This window comes from Chrysemys picta, chromosome 16, assembly GCF_011386835.1.
Source record: "Chrysemys picta bellii isolate R12L10 chromosome 16, ASM1138683v2, whole genome shotgun sequence".
Lineage (NCBI taxonomy): Eukaryota > Metazoa > Chordata > Testudines > Emydidae > Chrysemys > Chrysemys picta.
Genome location: NC_088806.1, coordinates 3,142,270 through 3,156,276, shown reverse-complemented (window position 1 = coordinate 3,156,276; position 14,007 = coordinate 3,142,270). Strand labels below are relative to the sequence as shown.

At 52.4% G+C, this 14,007-nt stretch overlaps 1 protein-coding gene across 1 annotated transcript in view; it reads right to left on the bottom strand.

Moving 5' to 3' along the window:
• CHD3 (chromodomain helicase DNA binding protein 3) overlaps nt 1-13,375 on the bottom strand; it is a 57,185-nt gene extending 43,810 nt beyond the window's left edge. The window contains exon 1 of the mRNA XM_065570208.1: nt 12,827-13,375. Coding sequence (XP_065426280.1) covers nt 12,827-13,031 — 205 coding nt within the window. The 5' untranslated portion in view covers nt 13,032-13,375. The remainder of the gene's footprint in view (nt 1-12,826) is intronic.
• Nucleotides 13,376-14,007: the final 632 nt, after the last annotated feature.

Genomic DNA, 14,007 nt, shown 5'->3' with positions numbered 1-14,007 from the left:
ACAGCGCTTTCGATTCTCACCCTCCCTTCCTCCAAATTAACTTTCAAGCCTTGACACGCGTCTCCAAAGCAAGGCCGCACCAGGTCAGAATGCATCTTCCTCCTCCTCACAGCTGGCAACGGATTTCCAGCAGCAGAGATACGCCCATGCAATCCCCCTCCCCCCGGCTAAATGCTATATTTACTCCGAGGACCCTGTTATTTCACCAAAGGGCAGACAGCTGTGGTCTGGTATTTATTCCTTCCCTAGGGTCGTGCTACTGATCCATGCAGCTGTGGAAAACCAACCATTATTAGGGCTTTTAGGGTGAAACAGATATTTACCCGTTACTCTTCTCTTGCAAAATAATAAATACACAGCGTCAGACATGAGTTCGGGCCTTGCGTAAAGCAAAATTATGGTTTCTAGGCCGACCCGGCTGGTCATTTCACACCCCTCCCCCACCCCGTTGTCAATTTCACAGTATACAAAAATATGGCGATCTGGCAGGCAAAGTTACACCTGCAAGCTACTCCCTCGCAGACCCGAGCCCCAACGCATCACAGAACCGTAAGGCTGGAAAAGACCTAGAGAGGACAACTAGACCATCTGCAGAAAAGGACCTAGAGGTTACAGTGGACGAGAAGCTGGATACGAGTCAGCAGTGTGCCCTTGTGGCCAAGAAGGTCAAAGGCATTTTGGGCTGTATAAGTAGGGGCATTGCTAGCAGATGGAGGGACGTGATTATTCCCCTCTATTCGGCACTGGTAAGGTCTCATCTGGAATACTGTGTCCAGTTTTGGGCCCCACACTACAAGAAGGATGTGAAAAAATTGGAGAGAGTCCAGCGGAGGGCAACAAAAATGATCAGGGGGCTGGGGCACATGACTTACGGGGAACGGCTGGGGGAACTGGGGTTATTTAGTCTGCAGAAGAGAAGAATGAGGGGGGATTTGATAGCTGCTTTCAACTACTGAAGGGGGGTTCCAGAGAGGATGGATCTAGACTGTTCTCAGTGGTAGCAGATGACAGAACAAGGAGTAATGGTCTCAAGTTGCAGCGGGGAAGGTTTAGGTTGGATATTAGGAAAAACTTTTTCTCTAGGAGGGTGGTGAAGCACTGGAATGGGTTACCTAGGGAGGTGGTGGAATCTCCATCCTTAGAGGTTTTTAAGCTGAGGCTTGACAAAGCCCTGGCTGGGATGATTTAGTTGAGGATTGGTCCTGCTTTGAGCAGGGGGTTGGACTAAGATACCTCCTGAGGTCCCTTCCAACCCTGATCTTCTATGATTCTATGACTAACTATTATCTAGACCATCCCTAACAGGTGTTTGTCCAACCTGCTCTTAAAAACCTCCAATGATGGAGACTCCACCACCTCCCTGGGCAATTTATTTCAGAGCTTAACCACCCTGACAGTTAGGAAGTTTTTCCTAATGTCCAACCTAAACCGCCCTTGCTACAATTTAAGCCCGTTGCTTCTTGTCCTATCCTCTGGGGTTAAGGAGAACAATCTTTCTCCCTCCTCCTTGTAACAACCTTTTATGTACTTGAAAACTGTGATCATGTCCCCTCTCAGTCTTCTCTTCTCCAGACTAAACAAACCCAATTTTTTCAATCTTCCCTCATGTTTTCTAGACCCCTCATCATTTTTGTTGCTCTTCTCTGGACTCTCTCCTATCCGTCCCCATCTTTCCTGAAATGAGGCGCCCAGAACTGGACACAAGACTCCAGCTGAGGCCGTATCAGCGCGGAGTAGGGTGGAAGAATTACTTCCTGTGTCTGGCTTATGACGCTCCTGCTAATGCAACATCGAGATGCTTTGGTCTAACTAAAGTCATTGGGCTCACTACAGGCGTAACCGGGTGAGACCACAGGAGGTCAGAGTAGATGATCCTTCCGCCTTAAACTCCAAGAAGTCTCTAGGTCTCTCCAAGGCAGTCAGCCGAGGGACCCCGCTGCAAATCTAAGCCAGGAGTGTGAAGAACCCCAAAAAACCCCAGCACCCATGGCAGACCCGATGGTAACTTACATGCCTGCCTCGTTGACAAGACATTCACGGTTCGAAGCTCTAACGCTCCGCCGTCGTCTCCCCTGCTTTACCAAAATGCAGCCACCTCTGAGAGGGTGGAGCCAAGCGACACCGTGACAGAGTTTGAGACAGGAAGTGAACTGTTCCCATCACCATTCTTTCCTCTAATACCACTTCCCCCGCTGCGACCTTGGCGCCTCTGTCCCCCAAGTCCTACCCAGCTTGTGAGATCTGATGGGACCATAGCCCAAGACGGACCACATCTGGCGAAGCCAGCAGCAGCAAACCCATGAGTCAATCACCTCGGAGCAGCTATCGAATGTCAGACGACCGGGATCCTGGCAAGGCCGACGGTGGTTTGAAACAAGCAAAGCTCTGAGTTATGTGCCGAAGAGCAGAGGAAAGAGATTTTGGCTCCCTCGCCTGTGGCTCAGGGTAGTATGAATGACAGAAGCCAGACCTTGGGAAAAGGGGATTTTTTTTTAATCCACTGGACACTGCCAAGCCGAAGCCTTCAAAAGCCATGAGTCAGGCCGCAAAGAAAATCATGAGGTCGACTTAAAAAAAAAAAAATCCTGAGATTTAAAAATTAAATAATAAATCCAGGGTTCCTCCCACCCCTGCCCGGTTTTCTGTTTTTAAGCTTTCCCCCACAACCGAGAGAGGTCACAACTTACTATTTTCAAACAACCACAGCTGAAAGTCTCACCTAATCACATGACTCCGGGAGCTGAGGATTTAAGGAAATCAGGAAATGGCGCAAGAGTTTTGCAGCGCCATCCTCAGCATACCGGCAAAATAAGACAGAGCTTGTGGGGTGCAGCACGCCCCTGTTCTCTTCTCACTCACCCAATGTCGCTCCGCTGGTGTGAATGGGTCCCTCTGCACCTTTTTTTGGACAGCTGTTTAACTGTCTGCTCTCCTCTGCAGAAGCTCTGATGAGCTCAGGGAGGCCAGACGTAATGGGGCCAAGCTAATGTCACAAGACAGCCAGCTGAACAGCGATTAGACAGCCATTCTCACGCTTCATCCCCCCGTCCCCCGAGCTGTTTCTCCACCTACTTGACTGGAGACCGTGGGGGAACGTTCCCCAAGCGTGACTAACGCATAACATCTAGCATCGCCTCTAGAAAACCCGCGCTCAAACCAGCAAGACCAGAATCCCAGCCACCAACACTCAGCCAAATTCCTCACACCTAGGGCAATGGGGTTTTGATCCTTTTTTTTTTTTTTAATTTGCTGTCAGTGAAATTGCCAGATTGGCAGCCCTGGAGACAGAAGATAATTAGCAAACAGACACAGGCACAACCCAGCCAGGCCTCAAGGCTGGGATGGCCAGCGATGGGGCCCCGGAGTCCGTTTTGGAGGCCAGAAGGGGCATTCCAACCACTTCATCTGACACAGGAGCTCGGGTGGGACTTTTGAGAACGCCTGCACTCGCTTCACACAATGGGCCGCCGTACGGCCATCATAAAGGAATGAACCATAGAATATGAGGGTTGGAAGGGACCTCAGGAGGTCATCTAGTCCAACCCCCTACTCAAAGCAAGCCCAATCCCCAGACAGGTTTTTGCCCCAGATCCCTAAATGGCCCCCTCAAGGATTGAACTCACAACCCTGGGTTTAGCAGGCCACTGCTCAAACCACTGAGCTATCCATTTCCTAACTGAGCTGTCCCCGCCAGGCGGCGTCACTGGGGGGCATAGATCATCGTTCCCGTCGCGCGCTTCCCTGGGCTGAGGAAGCTAATGAGCCAACCACCAGACCAAATTCGGTGATGAATCCTGGTCACCCCGCACCCACAGCACGTTGTGCATAAGCTAAGAAGGCACCGTCGCTTGCACGTGGGGAAGCTCCCCTCTCTCAGACCAATGTGCGCAGGCTCTCTGCAAATTCAGGAGTCAGTTACACTCACCTCACATTGTCAAGGTTTCTCCCCTTCCCCTCCCCGATAGAGTTGGGTTTTTTTAAACAAAAACTGAGACACTTGAGAACAACGGAGAGGTGAGTCCGTGCTTCCCCGCACGCCACTGGTGGACACCCCAACGGCACCTGGGCTGGATTCAAACTGTCCCATAGCTCCAAGCGCCCCAACTCCCCACCTTACACCTTGAGCAGGGAGCACTTCCTGCCGTGAGCCAAAGGCCCTCAGCACTTTACAGGACAGACCCCTAAAAGTTAGGTTTAAGCAGAGGAAGGAGGCTCTTGCGGGTAAAGCTTTTGACTACGAATCAGAAGATCTGAGTTCAATTCCCAACACAGACTTCTGATACGACCCTGGCTAAGTCACTGAGACCCAGATTTTTACAGGCATTTGGAATTAATGGGATTTTGGCACCAAAAAAACATCGATCCCTGTGGCCCTCAGTTCTGGGGATAACGACATGTCCCTTCCCCACAGAGCCGTCCGGATGTTTAAGGGACTCAGGGCCCCCGGGACCAGAGCTTTGGAGCGGAGCCCGGAGCTGGAGCGTGGACCCGTAGGTTTTATGCAGGAGCTGGAACGGAGCAATTAAAAAATTTGATTGCTCCAAATTCCTGCCCAGGACAGACAGGATCAGACACCAGCGCGTCCGTCTCCCGGATCGGGAGTTCCCTCCCCGGCATGCAGAGCCTTTCTCCTCTAGCTCATCCGTCCAAATCAAGCCCGCGTCGTTATCCGCCGGCTGTTCAGTGACCCTACAAGCTGGCGGGTTCTTAGCCTGGCTCCCCGTGGGGCAGGCGGACGCATAAATCACAGCTGGCACTAACTGGCTGTCTTTTGACAGAGGTCAAGAACTAAACGGGGTCACGGCTCAAGCCCCCAGAGAGGGTCCCTCTAGGTCACAGATTAAGCACACTGACCCCACTGTACCTGTCCGCTACGGGATCCCAAACTAATACCCTTCACCGGCTCTAAATTCACACCGCCGCGTCATCGCCCGCAGGCCCCGAACTAACAAAGCATCTGAGTGGGTCCCACTTGCTGGATGATCGAGGCCTTGGTGAGCCTGGATTTACAAAAGAAGATAATGGATTTCCCTGGCCTGCGGGGGGAGGAAGGGGGGTAAAACAACCTCAGGGAAGACAAGACAAATGCACTGGTTTATGCAGGAGCCTGCCGACCACCTACTCAGGGTGGATTCCTCATCTAATAATCCTTTGGCAACTTCACACAGCAGGCTGGCCACGGGAGAGAGACATTGGCCAGCTGCAAGGCAAACATGAACTCAGCAGCACAGAGAGGAATGACCCGTCAGATGATGCCAGTCACCTCGACAGGGGATGCCCTGCTAGGTTAGAAATGACAACACAGCCCTCTGACACACACAGACACACACACCCACAGGCGTGCACACACCCCGTATGCTGACACCACCAGCTCTTTTGCCTTGCAAATCAAAATGCAAAAAAATAAAAATAAAATAAAACGGAGGCACAGCCAACGGGGTGGACTCGGCTTCGCACCCTCCCCGCCTAGATTCCTGTCGGAGCCCGGCTCAGCCGCCAGCCCCTTCTGTCTAACGCATCTGGCTATGTCCCAGTTTCTTCTGACAATACCACATTATCTCTTCAGCCCTCTGGGTTTGAATCACCTGGTTGCATTCAGCCGCTGCTCAGTTCCCGGTGGGATGTAATTCACAAAGCCGAGGGGAGCAGGGCAGGCCGTGATGCCTCCTTACCGCCCCTCAATCCCGTCAATTTCTAATCCTGCCATCAATCTTTTCTTTTTTTTTTTTCCCCCTCGCCCCTTTCAGATTCTCCCCCCCCCCCCGCCCTAATCATAATATTGATGCACATGCGCAGCCGAGATGGGTATTTTGGCAGGCAATCAACTAGAAATTTCCACACACGTGACATTTCACTCCCTACCTTGGAAAAAAAAATTATATATATATATATATAATATATATATAAAATACATGCACACACATAGATATTATATAACGCGACAAGGGATGGCGGGGATGGAGATTTAATTAAAACCAGAAATCAAGAGTTATTTCACTGTAACCCGAAACAAAGAAAGACTCAAGAATCTTCATCTCATTCACTACAGATGTCTTTTCCACCCCACTTGCATATTTAAATTTAAACAAAAGACAAGCAAACCAAGAACAGATCCTTTATCTACGGCAGTTAACAGAGGCCATTTCCACTGGGGCAGGGGAATACGTCCTTCTTATTTTTAACAGTGGCTTTAAAAATCATTGTCCCCAAGGTAGAAATTCGCCAGTCAGGGAGGGATTCTGGACCTCGGGAACTCTGCCGAATTAAATACAGGCTACGAGGGAGATTTTCAGAAAGCGCTCAGGTCCCCCGTTAAGCAATTGACTGAAGCAGGCAGAGTTTCAGAAGTGAGTAAAGCCCACCTGTTCCCCCTTGTTCCCAGGTAGGATGCGGAACCCCTTTGCAAATTTCGCCCTCAGAGAATAGTCTGTTATGGGGTATAAATCCACAGGGACACCAGCTGACAAGGAAATGCTGGGGGGCCGGGAGAGATCAGAGACCCAGTGCAGGAGTAGGTAGGTTACTGAGACCTTCCCGAATTTCAGACAATGAGCTGGATTAGCCACCGCTTTAAGACCAATGTGAGGAAAACTCTTGCCAAGGAAACCTGGTGGAGTTCCCAGTGCTCTACTCAGGAGAGGGGACAGCTACGTTGGAAGAGATTTCATGCTGGAAAGCAACCAAGGCCGCCAATCCTCCAGCTGGATCCGTCATCAATCACAGGATCAGGGGCTAAATGTATCCCCTCGTTTCTCAGATCCCGTAAGAATTTCCATGTGGTTGTTTTACGTGGAAATACTTCTTAAAGTGCCCCTTTTGGGGGGAGTAATTATAAAGACCCCCCTGCCAACTTTAGTGGTCTGATTTGCAAAGGTGCTGAGCACCTGCCGGTCCAGCATACTTCAGTACAAATGGTGAGCCTTCAGCACCTCATCAAATCAGGAACTTGCTTCTTAGACTAGCATTGAAGCGGGCACCACGGTGTTACATTCTGCAGGTACCCAATCCTGTGAAGACTTAATCAGGTGCTTAATTCTGATCACACAAGGAGTCCCACTTCGATCAGTGACTTTAGCTATCCACATCATTATGCACATGTTTAAGTCTTTCCAGAATCAGCACCAGAGTTCGGATGTTTTCAGGGCTCTGGGAAAAACAATCAACCTGTGATCTTCTACCTTCCTGGTCTGGAGGAGTTTGGAAGTCAAAAAATTATGGCCGAAATTCTGGCTTCATTGAGGACAAAGGCAAAATCCTCACTGATTTCAACACAGCCAGGATTTTCATGATAACTGCTGAAAAGCCTTGCAGGATCGGTGCCTACTCAATACAAGGCCTAGCTCAAGGCGGCCCTGATCTCTGTTCAGCAGCCTGTACTTGAATACAAATAAACAAAAAGCAAGGCCATACGGTCATTTTATGAACGGTTCTGGATTCTTTCGCTTAAGCGTCTCAATGTTACAGGTGGAGAATCGGGAGGTAGATTTAAAGATTGAGGGGACACCGCTTTCGTGATGAAGCAACGCTGCTTTTAAACATCGATTTCTGACCATTTTGAAAAGCGGGAAAGAGGAGACTCTATTTTAAATCCTGGAGCTTAAACACACACACACACACACACACACACACACACACACACACACACACACACACACACACACACACACACACACACACTTCTTTTCCTTTTCACTGAAAGTGGCTTTTCTTGATCAAGAGAAAATAAAGTGATTGTTTTTCTCCCTCTCTAGTGTTAATTTTTTTTAAAATCAGTATTCACAATGGGGAATCATCTTTGCCTTTCTTTAACTTAGCCACACATGTTAGGTCGTAAACCTGCAAATCTTTCCTCCACTTTCTCATATAATAATTATCCCCAGCTCTGATCTATTTTCTTCAGTAGATTTCAAAGCACTTTCCAAAGCAAGTCAACAGTATCTTTAGCCTCACTTCACAGAGGGGGAAACGAGGCACAGGGTGGGGAAGCGGTTCGCTCAAGGTGACCTAGCAAGGCCACTGGCAGAGGCAGGATTTGAATGCAGATCTCAAGCCACACATCTTCCGGTCATGATGTAACACACAACACAAGGAATTTGACTCACACTCTAAAGCCAATGGGACTATTTCCATGAGCAAAGCTACCCACCCAAGCGTCTCCAGGATCAGACACTTAGGGTATGTCCAGACTACCCGCCAGATTGGCGGGTAGCGATCGATCTATCGGGGATCGATATATCACGTCGACGCAATATATCGATCCCCGAACGCGCTCCCGTCGATTCCGGAACTCCACCAGGGCGAGCGGCGGTAGCGGAGTCAACGGGGGAGCCGCAGCCGTCGATCCCGCACCGTAAGGACAGGAGGTAAGTCGAAATAAGAAACGTCGACTTCAGCTACGCTATTCCCATAGCTGAAGTTGCGTATCTTACATCGACCCCCACCCCAGCGTAGACCAGGCCCCATGCTTCAAAACTACCGAACATGTTTTTTCTATACGTAGCGATCACGTGTTTCAGTCACTCAGGGAATGCTAAGAAAGAAGGACGGGGGAGACAGCTGTCTTTCCACTCCCCCGGCCCAACATTAAAATTAACGCATTTATTAAATCAAGAGAAAGCAAAGTGACTTTGGGGACCTGGAAATCAAATTTGGTGACAGAAAGATATTGACTTTATTCCCCCCGCCACACACACTTTTTTTTTTTCCAAGTCACAAATCCTTTTCCTACAAGGCTGAAACTAATAAGCATATTTTTCCTCTCTCGATGCACTGATCATTATGACCAATCAATGGGCGGAAAGACCCTACTGCTTAGAATAATAGGATTGGGGCAGAGATTGTCCATTTAGACGAAGGCAAAAGACTTGCACGTCTTTCATGTGATGCACGGCAAACGACAAGTCTTTGGAAGGCTGAAGGCTGAAGCCTTAGGTTGTAAACTCTGGCGACAGACCATCTATTTGTTAGGCAGGTACCCACAGCCTAGGACAACAGGGCCTTGATCCATGATTAGGGCATCCGGGTGTTACTGTCATAGAAATAAATTAATAATTATGCCAACGATAAAGGGAGAGGGAGAACCGGTGCGATCTTACACCCACACTTCCTTATTTCTCTGCTCCTTCGATTCCTTACGCGTCCTTCCCCCCCCACGCCTGAGGTTTTCTAAATAAGGGAGAGAAAATCAAAGCGAATCTGGGTAGAGATTTGTTTGGCAGCAGGAAAATACTCTCCAATTTTAACGGACAACACCCTTTGGTTACATCCCTGTGATTTCACTGACATTTAAAATTTGCTTTTTAAACCATGCAGGACTCCGATACCAAGATAATGGGTGCCACAGAGCAGGGAGCAGGTCAGTTATACAGGGGGAATATGGACTGGTCTTAGGGCAACAACTGAAGTGAAGGTAAACTCGCAAAACACGGCATTTGATGCATATCGCAAAAGGTCCCCGCCATATTCACCCTAGTCTTGACCCCACCTACTACCCTGCCTTCCGCTTAACCCTGTCCTCACCTCACCCTCTGCTCCCACCACTGCCAACCTGGCCCTGATCCACCCATTGCCACCACAGCCCATTAACCCTGTCCTCACCTCACCCTCCGCTCCCACCATTGCCAACCTGTCCCTGATCCATCCACTCCCACCGCAGCCCATTGATCCTGTCCTCACGTCCCCCTCCGCTCCCGCCATCGCCAACCTGGCCCGGATCCCATCCACTCCCACCGCAGCCCATTAACCCTGTCCTCCCCTCACCCTCCGCTCCCGCCATCGCCAACCTGGCCCTGACCCCACCCACTGCCACCGCAGCCCATTAACCCTGTCCTCACCTCACCCTCCGCTCCCGCCATCGCCAACCTGGCCCTGACCCCACCCACTGCCACCGCAGCCCATTAACCCTGTCCTCCCCTCACCCTCCGCTCACGCCATCGCCAACCTAGCCCTGACCCCATCCACTGCCACCACAGCCCATTAACCCTGTCCTCACCACACCCTCCACTCCCACCAACGCCAACCTGGCCCTGACCCCATCCACTCCCACCACAGCCCATTAACCTTGTCCTCCCCTCACCCTCTGCTCCCACCATCGCCAGCCTGGGCCTGACCCACCCACTCCCACCGCAGCCCATTAATCCTCTCCTCACCACACCCTCCACTCCCGCCATCACCAACCTGGCCCTGACCCCATCCACTGCCACCGCAGCCCATTAACCCTGTCCTCACCTCACCCTCCGCTCCCGCCACCACCAGCCTGTCCCTAACGCCACCCAATGCCACCGCAGCCCATTAACCCTGTCCTCACCTCACCCTCCGCTCCCGCCATCGCCAACCTGGCCCTGATCCATCCACTCCCACTGCAGCCCATTAACCCTGTCCTCACCTCACCCTCCACTCACGCCATCGCCAACCTGGCCCTGACCCCACCCACTGCCACCGCAGCCCATTAACCCTGTCCTCACCTCACCCTCCGCTCACACCATCGCCAACCTGGCCCTGACCCCACCCACTGCCACCGCAGCCCATTAACCCTGTCCTCCCCTCACCCTCCGCTCCCGCCATCACCAGCCTGTCCCTAACCCCACCCACTGCCACCGCAGCCCATTAACCTTCTCCTCACCTCACCCTCCGCTCCTGCCATCGCCAACCTGGCCCTGACCCCACCCACTGCCACCGCAGCCCATTAACCCTGTCCTCACCTCACCCTCCACTCCTGCCATCGCCAACCTGGCCCTGACCCCACCCACTGCCACCACAGCCCATTAACCCTGTCCTCACCTCACCCTCTGCTCCCGCCATCACCAGCCTGTCCCTAACGCCACCCACTGCCACCGCAGCCCATTAACCCTGTCCTAACCTCACCCTCCGCTCCCGCCACCACCAGCCTGTCCCTAACCCCACCCACTGCCACCACAGCCCAGTAACCCTGTCCTCACATCACCCTCCGCTCCCGCCAACACCAACCTGGTCCTAATTCCACCCACCAGCACAGCCCATTAACCCTGTCCTCAGCTCACCCTCCACTTTCACGATCGCCAACCTGGCCCTGATCCCATTCACTGCCACCGCAGCCCATTAACCCTGTCCTCACCTCATCCTCCACTCCCACCATCGCCAAACTGGCCCTGACCCCACCCACTCCCACCGCAGCCCATTAACCGTGTCCTCACCTCACCCTCTGCTCCCGCCATCACCAGCCTGTCCCTAAAACCACCCACTGTCACCGCAGCCCATTAATCCTGTCCTCACCTCACCCTCCGCTCCCGCCGTCGCCAACCTGGTCCTGACCCCACCTACTGCCACCGCAGCCCATTAACCCTGTCCTCACCTCATCCTCCGCTCCCACCATCGCCAACCTGGCCCTGACCCCATCCACTCCTGTTGAGGGCAATTAGCCCCATCCCTTAAGGCACCCTTTACTCCCATCGCAGGTGAGGTAACACTATCATGAGGGGTACAAAGTCCCCTCCACACAAGCTGTGGCTACTGACCCCCACCCCACCAGAGACCACCACACCCACATTTAGGTAACCACCGTGGCCATGTCCCATGGACAGCAGAGCCACTTGCTCTCCCAATACGTCCTGACTCTGCACAGAGTCCAACGCTCTCTCCCTTGCATCGTAGCCAAGGCGGCCCATCCGGCAGGGCACTAAGTCGGGTTGAGTGTTTGGCCCCATCTGCTCCCTACACCCTGAGATTACATCCCCTGGAGACCACCACTAGTCAGAGGGCCAAATGCCACCTACCACCCCTAATGCCAGCAGGCCACGCCCCACAGGTTACTGACCCCCCCACGCCACCTCGTTCCAGCTGATCTGATGCTGAAGGGCACCAAAGCGCTCTCCCAGCCCGCTGGCAAATGCCATCAGCTGGTCCCTCGAGGTTCCCTCCCTGTCAATGGACCCCATGTGCCCTGTCCTGTCTGCCACGGTGCCCTTTCTATCTGCTGGCTGGGGAAACCCTCAACCCTGGGGGTGCTCACCGCCTCACAGGGGCTGGCAGGGGGTGGGGGAGCACTTTGAGGGTAGCCTCCAGGGCTTTAATAGAGAAGGGTGAAGGGGGGCTGTGTTGCTAAGCAATCAGGGCCACCCCACATTCGGGGGGGGGGGGCGATCCTGTTCTCTATTGGAATCCATGGAGGCGCATCGGGCCCCACTGAGGCCACTTCGGGTGGGGGAGGGGCCCTGAAAACCAAGTCGAGGGGGGCTTGCCTGTACCCCTCCCCCATACTGAACGTTCGAAACGCGGGGGGGCCATTAGAATCTCTCGGGGGGCCCCCTCAACGTTCCAAAGCTGTTAGGCAGCACGCGAGAGGTGCGTGTGGGGAGGGGTAGAAACTCTCGGGGTCCCCCTTAACGTTCCAAAGCCGTTAAGCCGCGCGCGGGGGGGAGGAGGGCTGAACTCTCGGCCCCTCAGCGTTCCAAAGCCATTGGGCAGCGCGGGCGCATGGGGGCGGGGGGGTCGGAACTCTCGGCCCGTCAACGATCCAAAGAGGGGAAGGGGGGGGGGGATGGAAACTCTCCCCTCTCGGCAGCGTGCGCGCCTGCGGGGGTGAACTCTCGGCCCCTCAACGTTCCACAGCCGTTGGCCAGTGGGGGAAGGGGGGGTGCCGCGAACTCTCGGCCCCTCAACGTTCCAAAGCCGTTGGGCAGCGGCGCGCGCGCGGCGGGGGGAAGCCTCGGAAGTCAGAACTCTCGGCCCCTCAACGTTCCACAGCCGTTGGTTGTTTACAAACAATGCCTCCCCCCGAAAGTTCCAAAGCCGTTGGAGGGGGAGGGGGGGTGTTTTGGCGCCCTGCTCGGAGGGAAGGGGGCTTGTTTACCTGGAGGAACCGCAGCTGCTGGTGGAGTTGATGCTGCTGGTGCTGGTGCCAGTGGAGCAGCAGCAGGCGGGAATATGTCGCCTGGGCTGTTGTCCCCTGCTCCTTCTTCCTCCTCCTCTTCCTCCTCTTCTTCTTCATCCCCCTCCACCTCAGACACCACCATCTCCTCCTCCTCTTCCTCGTCCTCCCTCAGAGGGGAAGCCATGGTGGTGCTGGGGGGGGGGGGCAGGGACACACACAGAGAGAGACGGGGGGGAACAACCCCCCTTCACCACACACAAAAATCCTTTCCCCCCCGTTCAGATCACCTCAGTCACACAAAAAAAAAAAAAGAACTGCATGAAAAAGTCCCATGAATTCAAAAAAAAGAGAGGGAAAAAAAAACCTCTTAACTTTTTCCCCTCCCCCACTTTAAAAATATAAAAGTGGGGGGGAGAGGAAGAGAGAAGTTTAAAATATATTTAAATTCTAAGGGGGCAGCTCAGCATAATATTTGCCACAAGAGCAAGGAACAAAAATGGCCGCCCTTAAATTATTTTAAAACAGACCCCCCCAGGAGGGAAAAAAAAGGGAAAAAAAATCCCCCCCACCCCTTTCTTTATTGAAAAAAAAAAACAAAATGGCTGGCTTGATTTTTAAGTCACCCCCCCCCCACACCACACACACACACACACACCTCTTCCTTGAGGTTAACAAAAAAAAACCCAGCCCCCCTCCCCAAAAAATCAATCCAAAACAGCCACAACAACAAAAAGATTCCCCCCCCCCTTAATTTTTCTCCTTATTGTTGCTTGTTTGAATCTCTCAGCTCATTGCATAGATGAACAATATTTGTATATTCCTGGCACTGGGGGGGAACTGAAAGAGAAAGATTTCTGCATAAAACAAAGATGGCTGCTCTAAATTATTTCTTTTTTCTTATACTTCCCCCCCCCCACCTCCCTCAATAAAAATATTTTCCGGGGGGGGGGGGGGACAGAAAAGGCTGGGATTAATCAGTACTCATGCTCAGTGTGACATCAGCATAAATTGTTAAAGGTTAACTAGTTCCATACTAGTAACACCATATATATATATATAATTTTTTTTGCCTGCTTTACTAGTTCATGCGAGAGACAAGAGAAGGGGGGCCCTTTCATTTTTTTCCTTCCTTTCTTACTTTTAAATACTTCAGAAGGGAG